General features: G+C 33.8%; 5 protein-coding genes across 10 annotated transcripts; 1 reads left to right on the top strand and 4 right to left on the bottom strand.

The window, feature by feature from the left end:
• LOC110663091 (uncharacterized) lies at positions 1–4,325 on the bottom strand. 2 transcript variants are annotated; one of them, XM_021822305.2, is made up of 12 exons: positions 4,135–4,325; positions 3,935–4,033; positions 3,745–3,829; positions 3,425–3,494; positions 3,028–3,088; positions 2,870–2,923; positions 2,428–2,584; positions 2,250–2,346; positions 2,069–2,178; positions 1,238–1,344; positions 547–657; positions 1–442 (listed from the first exon to the last, which is right to left on the bottom strand). In XM_021822305.2, the coding sequence occupies exons 1-12, from the start codon at positions 4,231–4,233 to the stop codon at positions 326–328; spliced, it is 1,167 nt and encodes a 388-aa protein (XP_021677997.1). In that variant the 5' UTR covers positions 4,234–4,325; the 3' UTR covers positions 1–325. The 2 variants fall into 2 exon arrangements, with proteins under 2 accessions (XP_021677997.1, XP_021677998.1); XM_021822306.2 differs by having other exon boundaries at positions 3,935–4,046; positions 4,135–4,273.
• Positions 4,326–5,401: 1,076 nt separating this feature from the next.
• LOC110663092 (probable phosphopantothenoylcysteine decarboxylase) lies at positions 5,402–10,608 on the bottom strand. Of its 3 annotated transcripts, none has more exons than XM_021822309.2 (3): positions 10,451–10,608; positions 6,777–7,124; positions 5,402–5,948 (listed from the first exon to the last, which is right to left on the bottom strand). In XM_021822309.2, exons 2-3 carry the CDS (start codon positions 7,119–7,121, stop codon positions 5,655–5,657), a joined length of 639 nt encoding a protein of 212 aa, XP_021678001.2. In that variant the 5' UTR covers positions 7,122–7,124; positions 10,451–10,608; the 3' UTR covers positions 5,402–5,654. The 3 variants fall into 3 exon arrangements, with proteins under 3 accessions (XP_021678001.2, XP_021678000.2, XP_021678002.2); XM_021822308.2 differs by lacking the exon at positions 10,451–10,608 and adding an exon at positions 7,236–7,378; XM_021822310.2 differs by lacking the exon at positions 10,451–10,608 and adding an exon at positions 7,204–7,332.
• LOC131168722 (pentatricopeptide repeat-containing protein At5g66520-like) lies at positions 7,232–10,426 on the bottom strand. Its single transcript, XM_058132252.1, has one exon. It carries the CDS (start codon positions 9,036–9,038, stop codon positions 7,380–7,382), a length of 1,659 nt encoding a protein of 552 aa, XP_057988235.1. The 5' UTR covers positions 9,039–10,426; the 3' UTR covers positions 7,232–7,379.
• Positions 10,609–16,653: 6,045 nt separating the features above from the next.
• Positions 16,654–19,600, top strand: LOC110663093 (receptor protein kinase-like protein ZAR1). The gene is made up of 2 exons (XM_021822312.2): positions 16,654–18,393; positions 18,554–19,600. Exons 1-2 carry the CDS (start codon positions 16,914–16,916, stop codon positions 19,246–19,248), a joined length of 2,175 nt encoding a protein of 724 aa, XP_021678004.2. The 5' UTR covers positions 16,654–16,913; the 3' UTR covers positions 19,249–19,600.
• Positions 19,601–20,779: 1,179 nt separating this feature from the next.
• On the bottom strand, positions 20,780–22,502 carry LOC110663094 (auxin-responsive protein IAA32). Of its 3 annotated transcripts, XR_009142373.1 has the most exons (3): positions 22,344–22,502; positions 20,952–21,393; positions 20,780–20,858 (listed from the first exon to the last, which is right to left on the bottom strand). XR_009142373.1 is itself a non-coding variant. In XM_058131632.1 (2 exons), the coding sequence occupies exons 1-2, from the start codon at positions 22,486–22,488 to the stop codon at positions 21,131–21,133; spliced, it is 408 nt and encodes a 135-aa protein (XP_057987615.1). In that variant the 5' UTR covers positions 22,489–22,502; the 3' UTR covers positions 20,780–21,130. The 3 variants fall into 3 exon arrangements, 1 of the variants encoding a protein (XP_057987615.1); XR_009142374.1 differs by having other exon boundaries at positions 20,780–22,241; XM_058131632.1 differs by having other exon boundaries at positions 20,780–21,393.
• Between the last annotated feature and the right edge of the window lie 2,917 nt (positions 22,503–25,419).

The raw sequence follows: 25,419 nt of genomic DNA, 5'->3' as shown, positions 1-25,419 counted from the left end.
TGACGAAAAAAACAAAATTCTCTATTGATAATTCACTCTAATGTCTTTCAGGATACAAACTAAATTCCTACCACCACAATTGTCCATGTCAAAATGGGCAAATATGAGGCAGGAACAGGATAATGGATTTACCGGTGTTACTTTCTTTGTAGAGATACCAAGGTTTTGGTTTGACTCTGATAAATCTGTATATGCAGAAGATTATTTTAACATGCAGAAGACTTGTGTAGTATAATATTATCTGATTTTTCCCCAGATGCATATTTATCATCTTCATCAGCGTTACAAGAATCATATAATGGGTAAATGTTGCAGCATGTCAGACTCACATCCCACTCCTCTTTCTTATCTCGGTAGACGAAATATCCATGCGGAACTGTTCAGCTGGTATTGAGACAAACATGTCTTTTAACACCTCCGGAATGTCAAAGTCTTCAAGAACCTTCAGAAAGACCAGAAAAAACACATTGATAAAATTTCCAAATGGACATAAAATAGATAAATATCAAGTGGACACTTTCATAAGCTTCAAGTAAGAGGGCACACCTTAAACACACCATCTACATTACGACCACCAACAAGGAATGTGCATCCTGTATTCTTGCAACCCATGAGTATCTCTAGCATCTTCCCACAGTCCCCATCATAGTACTTGGGCTGGAAAAGTAGTAGAAATAAATAGTCAACATAAGTCCAAGTTAATCAAAAAAGGGACAAAAATTGGTAAACTAAGGCATTGCTCCATGCTGCCATATGAAGAAGCCAAATATAAATCTTTCTCATGAAGAGTCAAATATAAGAGTAAGAATAAAAATTTGTTCTAAGCCACCTTTATAGTCATATTTTAGGAGCACATATGGTTATATGTTTCCCATCATTGTTTACAAGTATCAAGGCGGAAATTCCTTATTAGTAAAGAGTAGCATGATGCCCAATCAAAAAGCAGTGGTCAGTCCCTTCTATGACTGGCAGTCTTCTACCTCACCATCTAGGGAAACAGATATTCAACAAACTAATAATACATTAGGAAAATAATCAATAGCAAGTACTGAATCCCTGAAGTTCATTTGAAACCTTCACAGAAAGATAATTAAATCCAAGCACGCATACAACAGTAAACAAATTTCTAGAACATTATGGAATCTCTGTGTGTGTATGTGTGTGTATCATTAGAATTGTATACCAACTTTAGAATGCATATCATGCTTATTTTATTTAGAGCAATTTGATGACATACATTTATCAGCCTTGCTGCAGTGTCTGCACCAATTACAAAAGCACTGCCAGGGAAAAGCTCAGCTTTCTTGTAAAAAAAGGGCTGATTGGAAATAATTACTGTCTTCCCTGCCATCCAAAAACTTATCAAATAATGATCCAATGAACAGCTAATAACATTTCCTAATCAATTTAGTTTCAAGCCATATTTCAATTGTCAAATGAAATTAAACAGTAAAACCAGAACGAAAAAGAAGCTAAAGATAACACAAAATTCTGAAGGATGAGTTTTGAAAAAAATATCATCATCAAAAACAGTGTGAAAAGGTAGGAAAAACCAACAAAAACAAAACTCTAATAAAGGATTACAGGAAATTTTGCAGAGTGTTAAATAGCAGGCAATCCAATAAAATACATTTAAAGCTCACATGAGGAAGTAAATATCATTTCCATATACTTTGAGTCCAACAACAGCTTAAACGATACTCTTAGGACACCTTTTAATTCAGCTGTATAATTATAGGTCACAAGTAGGCAAGTTCCTATCAAAAGCTACATGGCTATTTCAATGATAATTATAATATGTTCAAGATAGCACGTAGAAGTTTTTACAATACTTTTAACTCAACATTGTTCTCTAAGCATTTAATTTACCCAATCCTCGATGCAAAAATTCACCCATCCATCCCTGTATCATTCATAACTGAAATTCATGAACCATCCACATACATGTCATATGAAAAACTGCATCATCCACCCAGAAATACACAGTGTCCAAACCCTTGTAAAACCAGTAATCCACACAATATGCAAGTATATAGGAGCTGGAAATGATATAAATATTGAGCCTCACCAACTTTTTCAAATTGCCTGACACGATCTTTGATTTGCGATATGGAAAGTGGAGGTTTGTCAGCATTGACTGCTGAGATCTCAAAGCATGGGTACCCATTGCCACAAATGCTGCATAAAAATGAGTTATCAATGAGAAGCAACTAGAACAATCCTTAAAAACGTCTGAAATAAACACATACCTTGTAGCAACTTCCAAGAGCTTGAGGTGACCTTCATGCAATGGATTAAAAGAACCAGGAAGTATTATCTTTCTCTCTTCATTTGACGTATGCATCACTGCAAAACAACTATTTTACAATAAATACTGGACATAAGTCAGTGTAATTGGGATTTATTCAACCAAAGAACAAGCCATACCACTGGAAAACGGATAAACCTTAAAGCATATTTGCCCATTTAGAAGTTGTTCCAATTCTTGATCTTCAGTAAATTTTTTTTCAAATTCATCAGACACATCAGATTCAGTCAAATTAGAAACAAATGTTGCCTGGACTTTGCAAGCATTTGCAATGGCCTGTAACCAAAAATATAGCCAAAAGAAAAATAAATAACAAAATTCTACCAAGGAAATGAAACAAATTTATCATACATAATCAAACATGATGTACTTTCAAAGACATGAAGGGAAAAAAACAAAGTGAAAGGATTGAGTTGGCAGCAAATAGCCATCACATCACGTCACCTACTTTGAGATCTCGGAAGTTCTACCAACTCCATATAAGCAATATAAACAATGAATGATGCAAATACATTCTATTTAACCAAAAATATGCAATTAATACATGTGATTGTTACAAACCTCGAGTAAGAGATGACTTGAAATGGTATCTTCTTGCTCTCGAGTTCGCAGACCCTAGATGAAATCAGTAAAAAAGTATTCATGAATATTGCAACACAAAAGGTTGAGTTTTGTTTAAAAAAAGGAAAAAAGGGAGGAAGGAGGCCACCTATCATTACCTTTGACAAAGTAACTTTAGATACCCAAAGTCGGTCAGATGTTCTTGTTGACAAGTGAAATCTATAAAGGCAATGAAATTATGGAGTTAAGAAGGTCAAAGATCACTCAAAACGCTGCATAGTTACATGTATAGAGAGGTCCAGTGCTAGCTGAATCATTATTTATCACTTCATCCCAAGTCATCCTATTTCTCATCATCTTCACTTATGTCACATGGAAATAAATTTACTATTGCAAATAAATTAGTTGAGGTTAATGAAAACCACAATAAAATCTCAAGTGAAGATATGAATATAGAGGAAAAATTAAAGCTGAACTTCTAAACAAAATCAAATTTCCATTCACTTGTACAAGGAACATTTGCATAGAAAAAAATAAATTATCAATAAACGATACCTGTGATCACCAAGTTTGGCCCGCGTGCTAGCTAGAGAACCAGTGAAACCCACACCAAGAACTGGATAACCTATTCAGCAGATGAATAGAGCCCATATTAAATTAAAATATTTATTAAACCATCCCAACTTCAGAAAAAATGCCTAGTGCTTCTGCAAATCCAGATGTGTGGACAAGCTGGCTACTGAAGTAAACATCAAAATCATATCATCATATAGGTTAAAAACCTTCGTTCTACCAGCGACAATCAAAAGCGCTGCGCATCATCATCTGAGAAAAAACAGAGAGAGATAGAGACATTAGTTAGTGATTTAATTTACCAGGACTAGAGAGCTTAAGAGCGCGATTGTAAGCCAATAAGGCCATTTCCTCTGCTGTTTGTTGGCTACAATAATTAGTAGGAACCTGAAGCCGAAAAAACAAATGCAAAATAAGCAAAAATTCCAAAAAAAAAAAAATCCAAGATGAAGTAATTAATTTATGATAATTAGAAAAGGAAGTGAAGAGAACCTTGCCAAGTAATTGAATCATGGACATTCTGGAGTAGGGTACCAGAGCTTCAAGCACTGTATTTGTAGCACCGGGCACTGCCATCAACCAGCCCAGCGCCTAGTCACAAGATCTAATCACTTAGTTGAGTTGAATTCTCATGATAATCACTTCTTAATGAAGGTACCATTAGAGGGGGAGAGAGAGAGAGAGAGAGAAACCTGAGAGGCACCGCCGGAGAGATAAAGGACGGCCTGAGTGGGGGTGGAATGTATGCCTTCAACTAACGCTGGAATCCAAGCTTCCATCATTGTCTTCATCTCGATAAAATTCAATCTCTACTTTAAATTTATCCCTTCTTCTTGTGGGGCAAAGAGGACATAAACATATATTCGGAATTGAGAAAGCTTTATCTTTTACCTCTAATAAGTTGAAATATAGTTCTCAATAATTATTATTTATTCTTGTATTTATGATTATTAACATTTCATTCTCTTATATTTTAAAAAATCTCACATATTTACATTTTCTTATTTATTTTGACTGTTGCTATTTAAATAATTCCTAAAATATATTAAAAGTCATAAGTTAATTTATTATTTGTTTATAATATCTAATTGTCAAAAAAAATTTTAATATTTAAAATTTCTTTTCATTTATATTATTGTCTCTCTATCCAACGATTTGAAATAATTATATCACTCAAAACTTTTTCAATAAAACTACACCTACATCTATAATTTTATATATATTTAAGATGTTATTTATTTTATATTTTAATAATTAAATATTTTTAATTATTATAAATTATCAAACATATTATATAAATATTTAATAAACTCTTTATAATATATAATTATTTAGATATAAAAATACTTTTTATCAATATAAAATTAGTTAGATAAATACAAAGAATCATTTACTGAATAAAACCTTTATATAATTATTAATATTTGTTTTGTTTGCAGTACTTTCTGGTCCTAGTTCTAGGTCTGATGGGGGATCAATACTTGACAAAATACAGTACGATTATTTAGTGTTTTAATTTCGAATCAATGCAGTTCTTACTGCAGTTTTAATTTTAATTCTTGAAATAATTTTATATATTTATTTTTATAAAAAATTATATTTAAAATATAATTAATTAATAAACAATATATCATATAATTACGTCTTTTTATTATTTTTTAATTATATAATATTTAATTTTATAATCTTAATTACATATAAATATATAATTATATTAAAAATATATAATATATTTAAAAAATTAAAGAAAAACATTATATAATCAAAACTTAAATTAAAACAGTAAAATAAATTTACTTCAATATTATCGCTATGATTTTTTTTTGTTCGAATAAAATCCAATAAAACTGTGCACACCACCTTTGTTGAGAAACATGGCCTGATAACACCATCTGCTTGGAGATTGCATCGGATCCAATGAACCTAGGAACACCCATATCATGTGCCCGAAACCTTGGATTTAAGGGTGCAAGAAATGGCCAGAGTGCCATTGACAACATGCAATTCAAATGAAATCTTACAAGTATTTCGAGGCATACAAAATCCGTTAGATGTACTGCGTATGTATGAAGAGACTTTTATTATATGGGGTGGGAGTTGGTGCTCCTTTCATGCAGCATATGAGACTTACATCAATCGACGATTCACAAGATCAACAATGTTAACTATTAGAAGATGAAAAGAGCAGCAACAACAAAGCATTCCCATTAAACTAACCAACTCTTCCACGTCCCCGTTGAGTCCGTGTCTCCAAGAAGAGTCTTATGGTGGAGTAGATTAGGGCGGGTTCAGCCATCGCACCATTTCCATAATCACCACAAGCTAGCTTTTCTGTGACCGGTGGAATGAGGGCAACTCCAAGTTCATCAACTGACATGAGATGCCTTTCTGTGAAAGGATTCTTCCACATGAAAGTATTCATGGCTGGTGCGATAAAGAGGGCCTTCTCGTAATCCCATGCTCGGACAATGCAGGTCAGCAGATTGTCACACAAGCCCCCCGCAATCTGCATTGGGACAAATATTAAAGAAAGATATAGAATAGGAGAGAGAGAGAGAGAGAGAGAGAGAGAGGTTAATTAGAAAGCATATGTTAAAAAAAAAAAAGTATATCAAGCATACAGGGAAAATCATTCTCAAAGATTCTATTACTCTGATGAACTGAGTTCGTATGTACGACATATACAAATAGACAATAATCCATAAGCCCTGTCTCATATCATGACATCTTAACACAGAGGGGCCTAAAAAGGGTTACTGCCATGATTCATTCTCTGGTGACTATCGGCAACCCATTCTAGCCAGTTCACGAAACCAACTTGAATTAATTAAGAGACAACGTAGAAGCATATTAATCATACATGAACATGCCAATCTTTCTACTCAACTCAGCTTAACTCAACTAAACGTTTATCCCAACAAGCCAATCTTTCAATTTAATAAATTATTAAGTAGAAAGCAACAGTACCAAAATTGTTTAACCTGAGATATTGAATCCAAATCATTTATTACATTATGTTGATATGTTAACAACTCGAATATATGACGATATTGATGCGAACAACATATGTGACTGTGCAAACAAGGCCAAACAACTTCATCTACATGACTTTGCAAGTAAAAGTCTATTGAGGAAAATCTCAGAAACAATAGCTTCAAATCTTTGTAATTTTGCAGAAATAACAAACAGATAAAACAGGATTTCTCAGGAGAGAAACTAAAACAGGATTTCTCCTAGGATAATGGGCTCAAATGCAATTTAGTCAACATTGTTATTTCAGTGAAATTCCCTAAGGGTGAGAGACAAACTTTCAAAGTCCCATAGTACTTATTACCTTACCAAGTGTGTTTGCTGATAACGGGGCTATAACCATGATATCAGCCCACCGTCGCAGCTCAATGTGAAGGACGCTATCTCCTATTTTATTCCAACTGTACCATTCATCCTCATCAGTGTAAAGAACAACGTCCTTAGGAAGTGAGGCTCTATCAATGAAATGTAAAGAAGCCCTTGTGGCCACAGCTCTTACTTCTGCCCAATCAGAAAAACAATGGCAGAGATTTCCGAATTTTATAGCAGCTACACTTCCACTAGCACCAAGCAGAATCCTGGGTTTCCTTGGAGCAGAAGTTACCTGGACTAACTCCCTTTGTGTGGTTGCTGGATCAGAGCATGCCATTACCTATCCAACCAATGCAAGCAGTAATTTGAAAAAAATACAACTCAGAGTTTAGAAGTCCAAAAAACAAATCACAACTCACTAGTAACTTAAAAAATTCACGCAAAAACTTACTATCGGTAACAACAGCCCAAGTTACTTGTGCATAAAAACAAATCTTCAATGTATTACAACATTATTGCACTCATGTATTATCACTCATGCTTTTTTCTATCATGAAAGAAGGATAACTACCAAACCACCACACTGTCCTACTCATCAACAGCTGAAAATGCTATCCGTGTCTGGCCTGTCGCTAACACACGTAACTTGCCTGCTAATTTTGCCAAGCATCTCAGAGATTGAAGATGCATGCTTATGAGCCGTGTCACCTGCTACAAAATCGTGAATTACTCCATTTATTTGAACCCAACTTCGGCCAGCAGGCTTTTTCACACCCATCTCAACCATCTTCTGTTTCACAGTAGCAACATCCTGCCACCTTTTAGCAGTGGCATAAGCATTTGCCAAGAGCATAAGATAACCAGCTGCTTGGTCAGGATCAAGCTCAGCAACCAATTTTGGAGCCACATGAGAAGCAAGCTCAGCATTTTTGTGAATTCTGCAACCACCGAGTAAAGCACCCCAGATGGCAACATCTGGTTTCATGGGCATGTTCTCAATGAGATCATGTGCTTCATCCAACAATCCAGCCCGACTCAATAAATCAACCATGCATCCATAGTGCTCCATTCTGGGCTTAATGCCCCAAGTCTGAATCATGTCTATGAAGAATTGGCGACCCTCATTCACAAGTCCAGCATGGCTGCAAGCACTTAGGACTTCTATGAAGGTTATCTCATCAGGCCTTGCTCCTTCGGCTCCCAAGCTTTGCATCAATTGAAAAATAGCAAGCGCCTCTTGTCCATAGCCCTGTTTTGCAAATGCACTGATCATGGTTGTCCAAGAAACCTTACTTCTCTGTGGCATCCATCTAAATACTTCATAAGCTTCTTCAATCACACCACAGCTAGCATACATGTGTATAAGTGCATTGTACAAAGAAATCAGTAAGGACCGGTTTTTACCATTCAATGTCTCTTTAATATACGAGTGAATCCGCCTGCCCAATCTCAAATCCCCCAGTTCAGCACATGCTGATAGTGCTGCCACCAACGCCACCTGGTCCAATTCTACACAGGCTCTCCTCATTTCACTGAACAAGTTCAATGCCTTCCTACTCTTACCATTTCGAGCGTACCCTGCAATCATAGTCGTCCAAGAGACAACATTCCTCTCCATCATCTCATCAAAAACCCTCCTTGCCTCATCAACATTCCCACACCTCATATACCCTGCAAGCATCGAATTCCAACTCACAACATTTCTATCACCCATATCATCAAACACACGACGTGCATATCCAACTCCAAAGTCAGCACCAGCCATTGCATATAAATTAACCAAATTCGTCTGCACAAACACATTTGAGCAATAACCTTCCACCAAAACTCTTCCATGCACCTGTTCGCCCTCTCTCAACAATCCTGACCTAGCGCAACCACTCAAAAGGAACGAATAAGTGAACCCATTAGGCTCCACCGCTACGACTCTCATTTGATTGAAAAGTATAACAGACTTTTGAGGCGATTCGCTTCGAGCATGGCCTCTGATCATCTGATTCCATAGAGTAACACTTGGGTTTTTAATATTTTTGAATACTTCGTGTGCAGAGAGGAGATGACCAGAGGCTATGTAGAATGAAAGTAACTTAGCAACAACATAATTTTTCTGGGAAAAGCCATTAATAAGTATTTGGGTGTGGATTTGAGATAGATTTCTGAGGGTTTTGCAACTTTGTAATAGATGGAATAGGTATTGTTGTAGGGCTCTCAAAGTTGTTACTGAGTTGGCAGGAATCGGTTCTTCAACTAACATTTGAAAATTGGGTAAGCGCCAAATGAGCCCCTAATATTACCCACCCTCCACATTCTTATGCCCCCCCAACCCGAAACCGCTTGTACCTTTCCATCGCCACCTTCTCCAAAACCCATATGATTCATGCCTATAATCTCTCACTCCTCTCCTTGATCTCGGAAAAAATTGAGTTTAAGAACCCCATCATAATTGGCACGACGGCACAACACTAATTGCTCACCAATCCAATACTCCACAATCAGGTTTTCAAATCCGGTCTGCAAATCTTTTCTATTTATTTCCTCATATAATGAAAAATACATATATTCTTTTTATTTTCTCTATTTATTATTTTTTTTATATCCACAAAGTAATAAAAGAAAGGATTAGTGATTAGGAGACAGACATATTGGGCTGAGGCTGAGAGTTGAAGAGCATTAATGTAACAGATGAAGTACTTGTTCTTAGGATGTGTCAAAATTAGCTCAATAAAAGTTCTTGAAATTACATGAAAACTAACCAAAAATTGCAGGTGAACTTGAAAAGGGTTTAATAACAAAAATAAAGAAGCGGCATTGGTCCCAAAGAAAAAAACGCCGGAGTTTCAACGTCCAGCCGTAGCCGGATCCTGAGGATGCCGGATTCGGTGAGACGGTGAATCATGAAGTGACAAGGTAGATAAAGGAAAGACGGGAAAGAAATCGCGACTATCCGCAGATTTGATTTAGAGCTCCTTCCAATTTTCTTTCCTTTAATCTTTGTCCAAAACGACGTAGTTTGCACGAACCGGGTCTTACCGGTTTAGCGATTCTCTATGCTATACACTAGATTTGACCGGGTCGCCAATAAGCCAAAATGAAGTTTTTAAAGAACCGTTACAAAAATTAAAAGCAACTCATCAAAGTTCTTCCACCCAATTTTAACCAGCACCTCCAGCTTATTTATGAGCCTTTCAGTCTGTTAAAAAGAAAAACAATATTGCCTCCAAGCGACCTCCCCTACTTTTCAGAGACAAATGATCAAACAGGTGATGGGCTAAGCAAGCAAACAATTTCAATAGCCTTTCATAATTATGGCTATGTGAAAAATCATCGTGCCCCATCAGACGAAACTCTTGTTGAGGTACAAGTAAGCCCATTATAAACTCACATCCTCTTGAAAATTGAAATCAATTACAAATCAAAATGGTTCTTTCCGTTTTATCCAAAAAAGAAAATGCAAACCAAATGGACAAAAAAAAACACCAAAACAAGAGAAGAAACCACATTAAATCAAGAAAACCAAGTTTGATAAACAAACCTTAATAGCCACATAAACTGGTAAAAAGAAAAATGAGAAAAGAAAGACCAGTTATCCATTGCAAAAATTCTAAAATGGAGCAAAGATCAATTGCTCAAATTTGTAAAAATTGACCAAGATCCCAGCAAGCATACCTTTTCGATGAAATAACGAGGAGACGCTCAGTCGCCGCCAGTTCTCTTAGCGAGTCTTGCGCTCCCAAGGAAAGCGCTGAATTTGTTAGATGTGACGGTAGATGGTAGCAGCGGGGTCCGAGATTTTAAATAAGTGCGAAAGCAGTGTGATGGACTTGATCGCAATGAACCGGCGGTAGATGAAGAGAGAAAAAGTTGTGTATTATTTTTTTTTTCCGTTATTAATAATATTTTTTATATTATTTATTTTTAATTTAATTTAATTTATTTTATTTTTAATTGTTAAATTATAATTTAAATATTACTAAATTTAAATATTATATTGTTTTAAACTGTGATTTAGAATTTTTTTCCTGGATTTGGTTACAATTTGAATTCAAAAATTATAGTTTTAAAAATAAATTTAATATCATTAAATTAAATTAAATATGTTTAAAAAGTTTTAAAATAAATTAATTTAGTTCAGCTGAATTCTATTTATATTAAGTTTCTTCATTTAAAAGTTTGAAATTATTATAATTTAATTCGACAAAAACTCTTTTTTCAAAAATAATTTTATATAAAAAATGTATGATCTCATAAAAATTCAATTAATTTAATGAAAATTAAAAATATTATTGCGTAAATTATATTTATTTATAAATAAGTATAAAATTGAATATAAACACATTTATTTTTATTTTAAATATTGCAAATAACAATTTCAAAAAAAAAAGATTTCAGATAATAAGATTTTAATGAATGTTACATTTTGAAATTTATTTTAAACGTATAAAATTTTTTATAAATTATCTAAATTAAATTCTTTTAATAAAATTAATTAGAGAATTATTGGTGTACGTGGTCAATAATAATTTTTTATATATTTTTTATTTTAATGTATGAAAATAAATAAATATTTTAAATTTATTTATTAATTATTTTATATTTTATTTTATTACTTTTTATGTGAAATAATAACAATATGATAAAAATATTAATTAAATATACGAAATAATTTGAAGTGAATTAAACTATATAATTATTTTCGTTACTTTAAAATATCAAAATTTTTTTGAGCAAAATTCTGAGAAGTTGCGCTCGGAAATAGGTCGATAGCCTTTCAAAATGCCCTGGTTTAATTTTCTGACCAAGTGGGTATAGCTCCTTCCATGTGTGCAGTCACATTTGGCTGTGGATGTCCATGTGTCGTCAATCTAGGAGCTGTATAAAAATAAAAATAAAGAAGGTCAATATATATTTAAAATAATTATTATATATATAATTTTTTAAAAAATAATTCATTCTTTTTTATTTTATAAAAAATTAAATTAAAAATAAATAACTAAAGACATTATAATTATCAGAAATTTAAAAATTTTAAATTCTTAAAAAATGTAGTGAAAAAAATTTAAATAACTATTAATATTGTTGTATGAAATTTGATTTTAGTTTTTAGACGAAAGTTAATATTTAATGTGATAGGTTAATTTTATATAGTAAAATATAAAAAGTAAAATTTTAAAAAAATATATATGTTATATGATTTTTTTAGGTAGTCTTAGTAAATTAGGAAGCATATTCTTATAAAATCAAATTTAAGATTTATTTTATATACATATATAAGTTAATTTTTATATAAATAAAAATAAAAAGGTTATTATACATTTAAAATAATTATTGAAATATATATTAAATTTAAAAAAAATAATTTAGTCTTTTTATTTAATAAAAAGATTAATTTTTATTTATATTATAATGAGGAGAAATTTAAGAGCTTGAAAATATATTATAAAAATAATTTGAAGATAAAATTTTAATAATTAAAATTTAAACTGATTTAAATGAAAGTTAATATTTAATATGATAAGTTATTTTTTATATAATTAAATATAAAAAGTAAAAATAAAAAAACTATACTATACGATAATTTTTTAAGTATATATTTTCATAAAATTATTTTTAAGGCTTAACATATATATATAATTCTAAACAAAATTTCAAATGAGTAAATTTTTTAATATTTTATATTTTTATTATGAGATGGAAATTTAATTGCTAAATTATTAGTCTATGAATTTCTTATAAATAAATGGGAAAAAGAGAGATGATTGCTGTAACACCCATAATTTTTAAATTTATTATTTTATGGTTAGTTATTTATATTTTGTTTTATTTAAATTTTGAGAAATTATTTGAAATTTTTTGGATTCTAGAAATCGTGTTTGGTTTTCTGAAAATATAAAACTTTGATGATTTTTAAAAATTAATTTAAAGATCACGTGGCAAAACTAAAAATATATTTAGATTCTATGAATTTTTCTGAGTTTTCTAGAATTTTTTTAAAATTTTTGGGTCTCGTTTTCGATCCCAATGCAGAGTAAAAATTTAATTTTTAGGTATTTTGAATCTAACCGACCGAATCGAACAGGTCGAATCGGACTGGCCCTTCCCTTTTTCTTTTCTCCTCCCACATCGAGCGACCCTCTCCCCTTCTCTCTTCATTTTCTCTCTCCTCCCTTCACCCCTCGCCGCCCAGCCACTGCCCAGCCCTCCCCCTCACTCCTGCGCACCTCCCCCGCCCCTCCCCTGCCGTCGACAAGCCTCCAGGCAGCCGAAAAAGTCACGCGAAACCCACCCAGCGCGCGCACGCCGTTTCGCTTTCCCGGTCAAAATCCGGCCGATCCGACCATTGATCAAATCGGGTCTTGTGTCAAAACTCATCTACACCTCGAGAGCTTTCCATAGACACCTAGAACAACAAAATCCATCGAGCAGTTTGCCCAATTTTTGTTTGGGAAGTTTTAGCCTATTTCGACTTTTGGGCTAAATTTCTCGCAAACTGTGAACCCCACTGTAACACCCCAAGATTTTAATTTTTATTATTTATGAGTATTTTTGGTATTTTAAATTTTATTTAAATTTTAGGAATTTTTTTGAGATTTTTCGGATTTTAAAAATCGGGTTCGATTTTCCGAAAATATAAACTTTGATGATTTTTAAAAATTAATTTAAAGACCACGTGGCAAAACTAAAAATATATTTGGAGTCTACGATTTTTCTCGAGTTTTATGGAATTTTTCCGAATTTTTGACCTCGCTTTTCAGTAAAATTCAAAATTTTGTATTTCGAATCGAAATCATCTAAATCCATTGAAGATTTTAGCCCATTTCGACTTTTGGGCTAGATTTCGAGCACGACATAAATTTCAAATTTTTCGACAATTTTTATTTTTAAATGAGTTTAGAAAATTCCGTAAAAATTTTGTACTAACCCCCGTGTTGTGGGCTTCGTGTAGGTATCTTCAATTCGGAAAAATTCAACGGTTGCCCAAGTTTGTAAATTTCAGGCTGAGCAAATAGGCTACCAAAAAAGTCTCGGAATTTGGTCAAAATTTTAGCTACCCTACTATTGTCAGATGTCCCGAGCGCGTTCCCGGGGTCGGAATCGGCATAGGTAAACCCGAACCTTACTTTTTCTTAATTATCTAGTGCTTGAATTCATTTTAAAAATCTATAAAATATTCATGGTAACTTAGAAAATTATAATTCCTTTTGCATTAGCTTAGTAATAATGCTAAGGACCGCGGGGCAAAGTTTTAGAATTTTTAGAGTTCATTTGGGTAGTTTTTGCAAAAAGGGTTAATTATAAGGATTAAACTGTAATTTTTCACATTGTGATTGTTGACTGTTTTGATGGGCTCAGGAGAGGCTATGTAATGTCATTGAGTTGTAGATATATGATTTGTGGATATAGAAGTGCATTTTGAGCCCTTTTGCAAGTTGGGTAGGTTCTAGGTATTTGGGAGATTCTACTAGATTTTCGATACGACTTGGAACATATTTGATCTTTTCTTAGTTTGCATTGAGTTAAATGTATTAAATAATTATAATAAAATTGTCAGGTGAGCCGGGACAGCCTTCCTCCTCCATCCAGCTGCCACAGTGACCTCAAATTAAGTCTGTGAGTAAAATATTAATTTTAATTGTAATTTCAATATTATTATATGTTCAAGTATGCCTATGTATTACTTATAAATATGTATCTATGTAGTTAAACACTCTACACGTTTTATATTACATTCATAATTGTTGAAGTGTAATGGATGTTGTTTGTAGTAATTTGGAGCAGTATGCGTGCGTAGCGTGCGCGTGGTATGGTATTGGATATGGACAGGGCGGGTAGACACGGCTTGAGAGACACTTGCTGGGACTCAGTCCTTCGGGATAGACATGACTTAAAAGACACTCGCTGGGACCTTGCATTTGGTTTATTAAGCAAAAATCCGGCTTGAGAGACACTAGCTGGCAGAGGTTGGATTAAGAAGGCTGTATGGGGGGATCAACTCCCATATATGTATTGCTTGACAATGTTGGGTGTGTAAGTGCTCCAAATTACCTTTTTGCTGTTATGATATGAAAATTATGATGATGTTGCATTTCACTTCACTGGGTGCATTTGCTTTTGATAGTTATAGAGATTATTATTAAAATTGGTATTTTACTCTCTGAGTCGAACGTTCACTCCTGTTCATTTATTTTTCCAGGTTACAGAGGGATTATTTGTTGTGGCTAACCTGCTCTTCTTCTTCGCAAGTCCATTGATAGTATATAATGTACTTATTCAATTGAGTTAAATTTTAGACTCCGTATGTGTTAGAAGTACTTATTTTTATTTTAGATCTGTATTATAAAAGTTATGTTGGACCTGTAAAATTATTAACTGTATGTATGACTAGATGAGATGATGGAGCTGAGCTCCCATTGGACTTTTGATATTATGAGCATGTGGAGAGTGAGCTGAGCTCCCTAATTTATTATATATTGTGTTTACAGATCGAACGAGTCAAAAACTCTCTATTGAATGGTTCATTTTATGGTTGGATTCTGTCAGGTTAAATTCTTGAAATTGAGCCCAAATAGGCCTTAGAATTAAGTTGAGAAATAACATGACTTACTACGGGCCTCGAAAGCTTTAGACTGGGTCAGGTCCTAATGCCCGTCCGGTTCATAGGTCGGGTCGTGACAATTGCAAATTAAATCATTAGATTTCATAGTGTGATTAATTATACCAATTAATTTTCATTTATAATAATAATAATTAAGATTTATTTAAAATATGATTTAAATATTATTTAAAAAATATTTTTAAATATTATTAAAAAATAATTAAAAATTACATAATTATTTAAACTCTAATAATAATTTAAGTAAATCCTAAGTTGCGTTCGTTTCACGTCTTCCATAAAGTGCTAAGAGGCCATTGTCCGTGGGGCTCAACTCTTATGCGGCAATGCCGTTGCCCGCTCGTCAAAAAGGGCAATTTCCGTAGTTCACGTGTAAGTTTATATGGCCAATTTATCGCGAGACAGTTCACTGATTGAGGAGTAGAAAAATGTTTACACATTGTGTACATTCACAAGGTGTAATAAGGTTGCACCAATTAGGAAAGATCAGGACCACTAGTTTTGCAATTCTATGGTCACTTGTAGAAATGTGGGGCCCGCTAAAGATTGTATAATACGTAGATATAATGGCTCATGACTTGGCTGGGGTCAAGGTTACCGTAATCATGGCATTGTCCCCTTAACGGTTGATGGCCAATGTGGGACTATCATGAGTCTCCAATTCACTATCTCTGGCAATTTCAATCCTCACCGCTTATTTTTCATTCCATGCTTTTCTATCCTTATCTTTAAGCTTTGTTGTTAAATTTGGATAAACTAAGAAATTGAATTTTAAATTAGTTTAAGATTCATTTATTTTACGAAAAATTTTAAATATTTTTTAATATTTGAAAACATTAAAAAAATTAATTAATAAAAAATATTTTTATAATTAAAGAAAAATAATTTTTATTTTTTAAAAAAGAAAATTATTTTTTATTTTTTAAATTTTAAAAATTTTATTAAAATGTAAACATATTTATATATATATGAAATAAATAAATATTATTAATTTAATATTATAATTAAATAATTAAAAAATTTTTTATTTTATATATAATTATTTTTTGTGGAACAATGGAATCTAAATTTATATTTATATTTAATTTCAAGGTAAGATAAAAAAGTAAAAAAGAAAATTAAATTATTGTATTTTTTTAATTAATTATATGAAATCTAACATTTTTAAATATCACGATAAATTGGCCTGACTAGAAATTGAAAAAAGATTACTGTCCGCTACTATAAAGTATGGTTTTTCTCACTAACTCCTCTTTTTCCATTTTGTTTTCATTTCACTCTTATTATCTATCTTCCCAAGGTCTAGTTATGCAGGACCCTTTACCTTTCTTGAACACCATCTCACCTTTTACGATTCACGCGCGCTCTCTCTCTAGGCTCGTTGTCTTCCTCAAGCTTTTCTTCAGTCTTCTTTGGTTTTCTGATACTGAAAGGTAAGAATTGTGAACCCTCAGCTTTGCAACATTTTACACTGGTCTTAAACGGTCACTTTTCTGTTCTTTTTTTTGGTCTGTGGAAATGTTTTTCTTGATTTTGCTGGTTTTTGTTCTTTTTAACTCTCATGGACTAGTGAGTTCTTTGAACAATGAAGGGTTTGCACTTATTTCGTTCAAGCAGTCCATATATCAAGACCCAGAAGGGTCTTTGAGCAACTGGAACTCCTCTGATGAGACCCCTTGTTCATGGAATGGGGTTACATGCAAGGAGCAAAAAGTTGTCTCTGTTAGCATTCCAAAGAAGAAACTTTATGGGTTTCTTCCTTCTTCTCTTGGGTCTCTCTCTAACCTCAGGCATGTAAATTTGAGGAATAATAGGTTCTTTGGTAGCTTACCTGCCGAGCTCTTTCAAGCTCAAGGGCTACAGAGTCTGGTCCTTTATGGGAATGCCTTATCTGGGACTTTACCAAATGAGTTTGGCAAGCTTAAATACCTTCAAAGCTTGGATTTATCACAGAATTTCTTCAATGGGTCAATACCCACGTCAATTGTTCAATGCAAGAGACTTAGAACCTTTGATCTAAGCCAAAACAATTTCACTGGTTCTTTGCCAGATGGTTTTGGTACTGGTTTGGTTTCTCTTGAAAAACTTGATCTTTCATTCAATAAATTCAATGGTTCAATTCCTAGTGACATAGGAAATTTGTCTAGTTTGCAAGGAACTGTTGATTTGTCACATAATCTCTTCACTGGTTCAATCCCGGCTAGTCTTGGAAACCTTCCTGAGAAGGTTTACATTGATCTGACTTACAACAATTTGAGTGGTCCAATACCACAAAATGGTGCACTAATGAACAGAGGACCCACGGCATTTATAGGAAATCCTGGGCTCTGTGGTCCTCCATTGAAAAACCCTTGCTCTTCCAGTACTCCTAGTGCAAGTTCACCTTCATCAATTCCCTTTTTGCCAAGTAACTACCCGCCTCAAGATTTGAATAACAATGGTGGAAAGACCGAGAAAGGAAGAGGATTGAGTAAGAGTGCTGTTATTGCAATCATTGTGAGTGATGCAATTGGAATTTGCCTTGTAGGGTTGTTATTTTCATATTGTTATTCAAGGGTTTGTGCTTGTAGTAAGGATAAAGATGAAACTGGTTATGTTTTTGGCAACGGAGGGAAAGTAAGGCAGGAGTGCTTGTGCTTTAGAAAGGATGAGTCTGATTCTCTATCTGAGAATGTGGAGCAGCATGATCTCGTGCCACTGGATACGCAGGTAGGTTTTGATTTAGATGAGCTGCTTAAGGCTTCAGCTTTTGTTTTGGGGAAGAGTGGAATTGGGATTGTATACAAAGTTGTGCTTGAAGATGGGCTCACTTTAGCTGTGAGAAGATTGGGAGAAGGGGGCTCTCAAAGGTTTAAGGAATTCCAGACAGAAGTAGAAGCAATTGGAAAGCTAAGGCATCCTAATATTGTAACACTCAGAGCGTATTACTGGTCTGTTGATGAGAAGTTGCTAATATATGATTATATACCTAATGGAAGTCTTGCAACTGCGCTTCATGGTAAGTTCTAGAAATCCCTTTGCAGCAAATAAAACACATTTCTGTTTTCACTCATTTCCATTAATGATAGTAATTTTGGCTTCTTAAATGGGGTTTTGGTTACTGGCCTGATATTTCTTTTATTTTTTTGACTGTTTCTGTTATTTCTTAATATATTTAGGGAAGCCTGGAATGGTTTCATTCGCGGCGTTATCTTGGTCTGTTCGTTTGAAAATCATCAAGGGAATTGCAAATGGCTTGGTTTATCTGCATGAATTCAGCCCTAAAAAGTATGTTCATGGAGATGTGAAGCCAAGTAATATAATTCTGGGACATAACATGGATCCACACATTTCTGATTTTGGACTTGGACGCCTTGCAAATATTGCTGGAGGGTCCCCAACTCTGCAATCTAATCGAGTTGCCACAGAGAAACTGCAAGAAAGGCAACAAAAGAGTGCACCTAGCTCAGACGTTGCTACAGTTTCATCCGCAAATTTGGGATCTTACTACCAGGCCCCTGAAGCACTTAAAGTGGTAAAACCATCACAGAAATGGGATGTTTACTCTTATGGGGTGATCTTACTAGAAATGATAACAGGAAGATCCCCAGTGGTCCATGTGGGTACCTCAGAAATGGATCTTGTTCACTGGATTCAGCTTTGCATTGAAGAGCAAAAACCACTTGCAGATGTCTTAGATCCATATTTATCTCCAGATGTGGACAAGGAAGAGGAAATTATTGCAGTTCTAAAGATAGCAATGGCTTGTGTTCACAGCAGCCCTGAAAGGAGACCTACAATGAGGCATGTCTCTGATGCTTTGGGCAGATTGGTTGTGAGTGGAACTGAGAATTTGAGGCATACTGATTCTTGAAGACTTCTTTTAGTTTCGTTGAATAGGGGCTTCAAGATAAATTGTTCATTGCACTTACAGTGAAAACACGTACCCCTATCAGTTGAAGGTGTGTAAAACTAAAAGATGAGACCTGTGTAATTCATGGCTTTGTCTTTGGTAGGTTTTTTCTTCTTGTCATTGCATGAGGGCTAGATGGTTGTTGGTGGGTCTGTTTTTGGAGCATGCTATCGCTAATTTGCCATGAGAGGCGGCAACTGCTTTTTTATTCTCAATGTATATGCGAAAGAAAAGGATGTCGTCTTCTTCTTGCTCTTATTGCAGACCTTTGTCTCTTTGTTGTACTGTCAATGAAAAGTTAATTGATTGTTTATTTCATCTTCCCTTTTTGTAATAAGAAACAATAATTATTGAGTAATGGAGCATGGATTAAATATTTCCATCACAGTCACATGGAAAAAACAGAAAGATCCTTGTTATAGTTGACTATGAAGGTCATAAAAGACTGATCAAGAGCCGTGAAAAAAATTTTCTTTGCTTGTATCTTCTGCTGAAAACTGATTCCATGTGAATGCGGAGCCAGATATATTTAAATCTGGAAAAAAAGATTTTTTTTTTCTGCTTATTCTATTAAAATGAGAATATTTCCATTACCGTTCTTTCATTTCTTCCATTATTTAGGAAAAGCACCTTGCGGTTGTTTAGGTGATTGGTCAAATCAAATCTTTTTCAAGTGCTATCTTTATCACGCATAAAGTTCTGTTTTTGTGGTACAGGTATTCTTTGTCCAGATTTCTGTGCTGAATTTGCATTCTCTTTCTTAAAGAAAAAATTCTTGCCAAAAGATAAACAAGATTCAATCATACCATTTGTACATAATAAAGATCTTCAAGAAAGCAGATAATAGGAGAGTGAAACTGAAGCCTAAGCTATAATTAGTTAATTAGTACCAGTTGTGAAGTTGATAATATATAATAAAAAATAAAGGGTAAAAGTTTGTTGTTATTGTTATTGTTTACATTTACCTGTTCTGCTTCAGACATCAAGTTTAAATTAACATTTGAAGCTGTTTCCCAACTGTCTCGTGCTTAAACAGACACCAAACCATGTGACGGGAACGTAGAGACTGGGACTCCACCAATCAAGGACAAAGTTCTTAGCTGTTATTTGGATTTGATTGGTATTAAATAATTAAGTTTATTAAATTTTGTTTGACTTTAACTCAGATTCTTGTTGGAATGTCTTTAGTCAATTCTTTCCAGCTGTAGCTCACTTATCACCTGTCTAATTCAGTTCTTGGTGATTTACCCGAATTGATCTGCCACCCATGAAAGAAGATTTTACAGAATCAACTCCCTGAGTATTATTTATGCATTTTTCAAGCTAAAGATTTGAACCCATCTCTTGCACTACAACACGTATTACTAGATTGATTGAAAACATAAACATTAGCATTGCCTAAAGTCTACCTTCTTTCTTTTCAAGATAAAAGTTGACAATCAGGTTTGCCTCATGATCATAGCAATCTAAAACCATTAGAGAGAGATGAATACAAGTTGCACAAGAATATGGTAGACAAGGTTCACTTTCTTTGTGCAATCCTTAGACGTTTCACACTTTCCACAAACTCCCTGTCAAGATTCAGAAAAATATCTCACTGAACTACTATGTCTTATCTAATACAAAGAAGAAACATAGTTATGTAACAGCAATAAAGAACCTACTTCCAAGGGACATCACCAACAGTCCTCCAGTTCTCCTCCCTGTCCTTATAAAACAAGCAGAATTCAGACCCTGGCTGGAACAGCCTTAACCCAGTTGCAGAATGTCTTCCTAAAACAATTAATGAATCTTGAATCATTTTATTTAATTTTATAGTCAGAAAAATGTCACGCTCCCAAGGCTAAGTATTTTGCCCAAACATGTCTTCTAGTTGAACTGCGAGGCAGGAGTAACCACCATGATCTAGCATGCAAATTTTCCTGCCGACAACTACCCCATCCATGTTCACGTTTACATAAGCCCAACTTTCTTTGCTTTGCAGCCCCTCTGCCTCCTCATCGCATTCTTGTCGTGTAGTTCCTTCATATCCTGAATTTGAATGTTTCATCGACGGATTTGCCTGAGGCCAGGCCATCAGTTCACCATATCCCTCCTGACTCATGACTGATACATACGTAACAAAAAACACTGGTTAGACCTGTCTTAGTGAATAGACAATATAATTTTCTTCTTAAGCTTCAAATGAAATGAAAAATGTAATTAATCAGTATAATCCTACTATACTGTGATAACTCCTCTGATTTCAATATCGTAATTACGTTGGTATTAAATTTGCGGTCGAAACTTGAAGTTTATCAATACGTTATTGATAGTTGCGGAGACAGGGGAGTGAATTTCCAAATGTGTCCTATCTCTACCTATAATTGTCTCCCTGCAATGCCTTCAGTCATTTTTCTGCTGAAGTTAGATTCAGCTTTGTGGTCTATTATATCTGTTCTGTTGTTCCAAGTCAGTTTAGTATTTCTATTATTTGTTCCATTAACCTTTCTTAGCTTGTTCTAAGCTCTCCAAATACAATGTGGTTTTCTGTAACTAGATTAGTCCAGATTGAACTTTAGTATGATATAGCACGGCCAGACTCAGCCTCAGCAGCCTTTTGTTTCAATTTCTTTTAGAATGAATGGCCCATTTATCTAAACAAATATGACTGGTTCGTTTTAGGACCTCTAGTGACTTTAGAACTCTCCAAACAAGTGATTGCTTTATAGTAACATAATTATTAAGATTATATATGGTAAGGAACAGTGCAAGTAAGCAAAGCACATGCATCACTAATCAAATTTTGTCATCATCTAATAAGCATCTCTCTCTCATGACAACTTGGTGATTTTCTTTTCCTTTCAGGGAAATTTTATATGTTCTCGCTACTTCTGTGTTAATCGATTCCTCCTATCTATTAATGTTTTCCTAATCATTTCCTGAATTAGATATCTTTCCTTCAAAAGATGGTCCTGCAAAGTGTTAAGATGAACTTCATGTGAGAGATTTTTTTTGGCTGTTGACTATAATAAAAGAGAAACAACTAATAATAAATAAAGGATCAAGACTCGTACAATGTGCTGATGGATGATAAGCTTCAAGTTGCAAAGTTCTGAGACTAAGGCCCAGATCTATAATACCATCATCTTCTTTTGCCTGATAGTAAACTGAGTGAGGGGCAGAAGGATTCAGAAAGAAGCCTGATGTGTTGGAATCCATTATAATATTGCATAAAGGCGTAAATATGAGGGATTTTGACAAAAAGGTGTAATAAAAAAAAAATTATACAAAAAAAAGATGAGTTTGAAAGTAATTATCAAAAAGAGGTGAATTATGCTGAGTTGAACGAGATGAGTACGGGACGCTAACTATAATAACTTTTTTAAGGTCCGGATGTCCGTATCAAAAATTTTTAAGGAAAACTGGACGCTATTCAAAATAGCGTTAAGCTTTTCTTTAAATAATAAATAATTAATTAAAAAAAATTTAAAGATTGGACGCTACTACAATTTTTTTTAATTTTTAATTATTTTATTTTATATTTTAAATAAAATATAAATATTATTTTAATAAATAAAATTATAATATTTAATATTATATATTATAATATTTTTAATATAAATATTATTTTTTAATTTAAAATTAAATTAAAATTTAATGAAATTAAAAATTAAAATTAAAAAAAAATAATTAAAAATTCCATTGATCTCCATGGAATGGAGAGGGAAAGGAACTTTATTTTCAGTTTCCCATCCAATCTCTAAAGTTTAAACTCTGAATTTAATACCTTACCACCTCCACAAGGAAAAAAAAAAAATCAAGCTAAGCCAAATAAAGAGATGTTCACACTTATATGAATCAGAATTATTGCTTCAAAGGCTTGAGCTAGTTTTGAACAGCTTGCCCAGGGCTTAGCAGCGAGCTACATAAAAAGTTTAGGACTGTTTCAGCTGGCTCAATATCCGAAGAATGACTTGAAACAAGAGGGGAAGAAACAAAAAAATTTTACCTACTCTGAAGAACAATCGAGAATCAATGGCAATCATTTTTCAAAACTAATGTCAGCCAACAATAGCAGCCATAGAACAGCAAATAAAATTGGGTATATACCGTAAGATGATATACCATAAAACAGCGAACCATCCTTCTGCATCTCCTTTTGAAACTTGTTTGCTGACAAGTCCACGAATATATACCGTAAGTAAAAGCTGTATTTGAGCGTGCACGTACACGTTGAGTCTACTAAAGCCTAATGAGCTCAGCTCAGAAAAAAGTGAAACTAATATCTACAAGATGTTAATTCATTTATCCTTCCAGTGAGTGTCAACCAACGTCTCTGAATGTACCACAAAACAAGCATACCCAAACAGCTTAGAATGGTTTGGACTATTAATATTTAATACCCTCGGTTTGGACTTCATGCTTGGATATTCAACGAATTAGACTGTATCCTTCTCAACTACTCAATTCAACTAAGCCTTTATCCCAAAATTCGTTTTCTCCACTTTAAACGATTTTGAGTTAAATCCTCAGAAATGTGTAATGCTTCTAGGTCATATCGTACTACTCTCCTCCAAATCAATTTAGCTTTACCCTTTTTTTTTTTTTTTCTTTTTATCCTTTAACCTAATGTGCTCTACTTGTTTAACTGGACTCTCAGTATGTTTACGCTTCACATGACCAAACCATCTCAATCTCCCTTCTCTCAACTTATCCTCAATTAGCACCACTCCTACCTTTTCTCTAATACTCTCATTATGGACTTTATCTAAGTCTAGTATGGTCACTCATCCACCTTAACATTCTCATAACTGCAACTCTCTCTTATTTTAGATGCATACGACTCCTTCAGTGCCCAACACTCACTACCATATAACATAGCCAGTCGTATGGCTGTACGGTAAAATTTTCCTTTCAACTTATTAGGAATCTTGCAATCACATAAAACTCCCGTGGCACGTCTCTACTTCAACCATCCGACTTTAATCCTATGACTAACATCCTCCTCACATCCCCCATCTACTTGAAGGACTGAGCCGAGATATTTAAAATGATTACTTTGGGACAGTACCACTCCATCCTAACTAACTCCTTCCCTATCACCAGTTTGGCCTTCACTGAACTTGCAATGCATGAATTTTGTCTTCGTTCTACTTAACTTAAAGTCCTTTGACTCTAGAGTACTTCTCCAAAGCTCTAGCTTTCTATTAACTCCTTTTCGCATTCATTTATCAGAACAATATCATTCGCAAACATCATGCACCAAGGAATACTCTCTTGTATATGTTCCGTCAATTCATCTAAAACTAATATAAAACGGTAAGGGCTTATAGCTGATCCTTGGTGTAATCCAATTGAGATCGGAAAATCTCGTGTTCCCTCCCACTGTGCGCACAATAGTAGTTGCCCCTTCATACATAAATTTCAATACTTTATGTACTTAATACATACCCTCTTTTGTTCTAACACACTCCATAAAACATCTCTTGAAACACTATCATAAGCCTTCTCCAAATCAATAAAAACCATATGTAGATCTTTCTTCACATCTCTATATTTCTACATCAAGCTTCTAATGAGAAATATCACTTCTATAGTTGAACGACCGAACATGAAACCAAATTGATTGAGAGAGATAAAAGTATCATGACGTAGTCGATGCTCCACAACTCTCTCCCACAATTTCATAGCATGGCTCATAAGTTTAATTCCCCTATAATTTGAACAACTCTATATGTCTCCCTTATTTTTAAAAAGAGGTACTTAAATACTCCTCCTCCATTCATCAGGCATTTTCTTTAAATTTAGAATCTTATTAAATAATTTAATTAACCATGTTACTCTTATATCTCTCAAATATTTACACACTTCAATTGGTATTCCTTCGGGTCCACAGGCTTTACCCACTTTCATTCTCTTAGTGCTTTCTTTACTTATAAAGATCTAATCTTTCTAGAATGGTTTTAATCTTACCTTATAGCAACTATTAAAATTTAATACCCTCGGCTTGGACTTCATGCTTGGATATTCAACGAATTAGACTGTATCCTTCTCCTTTAAAAAAAATAAAATTAAAAAAAAACAAAAATCATAGCTGCAGCAGTTCAAAATGAAACAACAATTTTCCTCAAGAGGAAATTACTAATTAGC

This window comes from Hevea brasiliensis, chromosome 13 (genome assembly GCF_030052815.1).
Source record: "Hevea brasiliensis isolate MT/VB/25A 57/8 chromosome 13, ASM3005281v1, whole genome shotgun sequence".
Lineage (NCBI taxonomy): Eukaryota > Viridiplantae > Streptophyta > Magnoliopsida > Malpighiales > Euphorbiaceae > Hevea > Hevea brasiliensis.
The sequence above is the reverse complement of the archived record's forward strand: the minus strand, read 5'-3'. Positions and strand labels throughout refer to the sequence as shown.

Excerpts from the sequence above, each read along its gene's own strand:
- LOC110663091 (XM_021822305.2), bottom strand. The coding sequence starts at position 4,233 with ATGAAGACAATGATGGAAGCTTGGATTCCAGCGTTAGTTGAAGGCATA. Across the intron at positions 3,089-3,424 it reads GCCAAACTTGGTGATCACAG|ATTTCACTTGTCAACAAGAA; the intron begins GTATCGTTTATT and ends TTGCCTTTATAG. Across the intron at positions 1,345-2,068 it reads CAGGCAATTTGAAAAAGTTG|GGAAGACAGTAATTATTTCC; the intron begins GTGAGGCTCAAT and ends TTTGGATGGCAG.
- LOC110663092 (XM_021822309.2), bottom strand. The coding sequence starts at position 7,121 with ATGGCATGCTCTGATCCAGCAACCACACAAAGGGAGTTAGTCCAGGTA. Across the intron at positions 5,949-6,776 it reads CAGCAAACACACTTGGTAAG|ATTGCGGGGGGCTTGTGTGA; the intron begins GTAATAAGTACT and ends GTCCCAATGCAG.
- LOC131168722 (XM_058132252.1), bottom strand. The coding sequence starts at position 9,038 with ATGTTAGTTGAAGAACCGATTCCTGCCAACTCAGTAACAACTTTGAGA.
- LOC110663093 (XM_021822312.2), top strand. The coding sequence starts at position 16,914 with ATGTTTTTCTTGATTTTGCTGGTTTTTGTTCTTTTTAACTCTCATGGA. Across the intron at positions 18,394-18,553 it reads TCTTGCAACTGCGCTTCATG|GGAAGCCTGGAATGGTTTCA; the intron begins GTAAGTTCTAGA and ends TAATATATTTAG.
- LOC110663094 (XM_058131632.1), bottom strand. The coding sequence starts at position 22,488 with ATGGATTCCAACACATCAGGCTTCTTTCTGAATCCTTCTGCCCCTCAC. Across the intron at positions 21,394-22,343 it reads TTATCATCCATCAGCACATT|TCATGAGTCAGGAGGGATAT; the intron begins GTACGAGTCTTG and ends CGTATGTATCAG.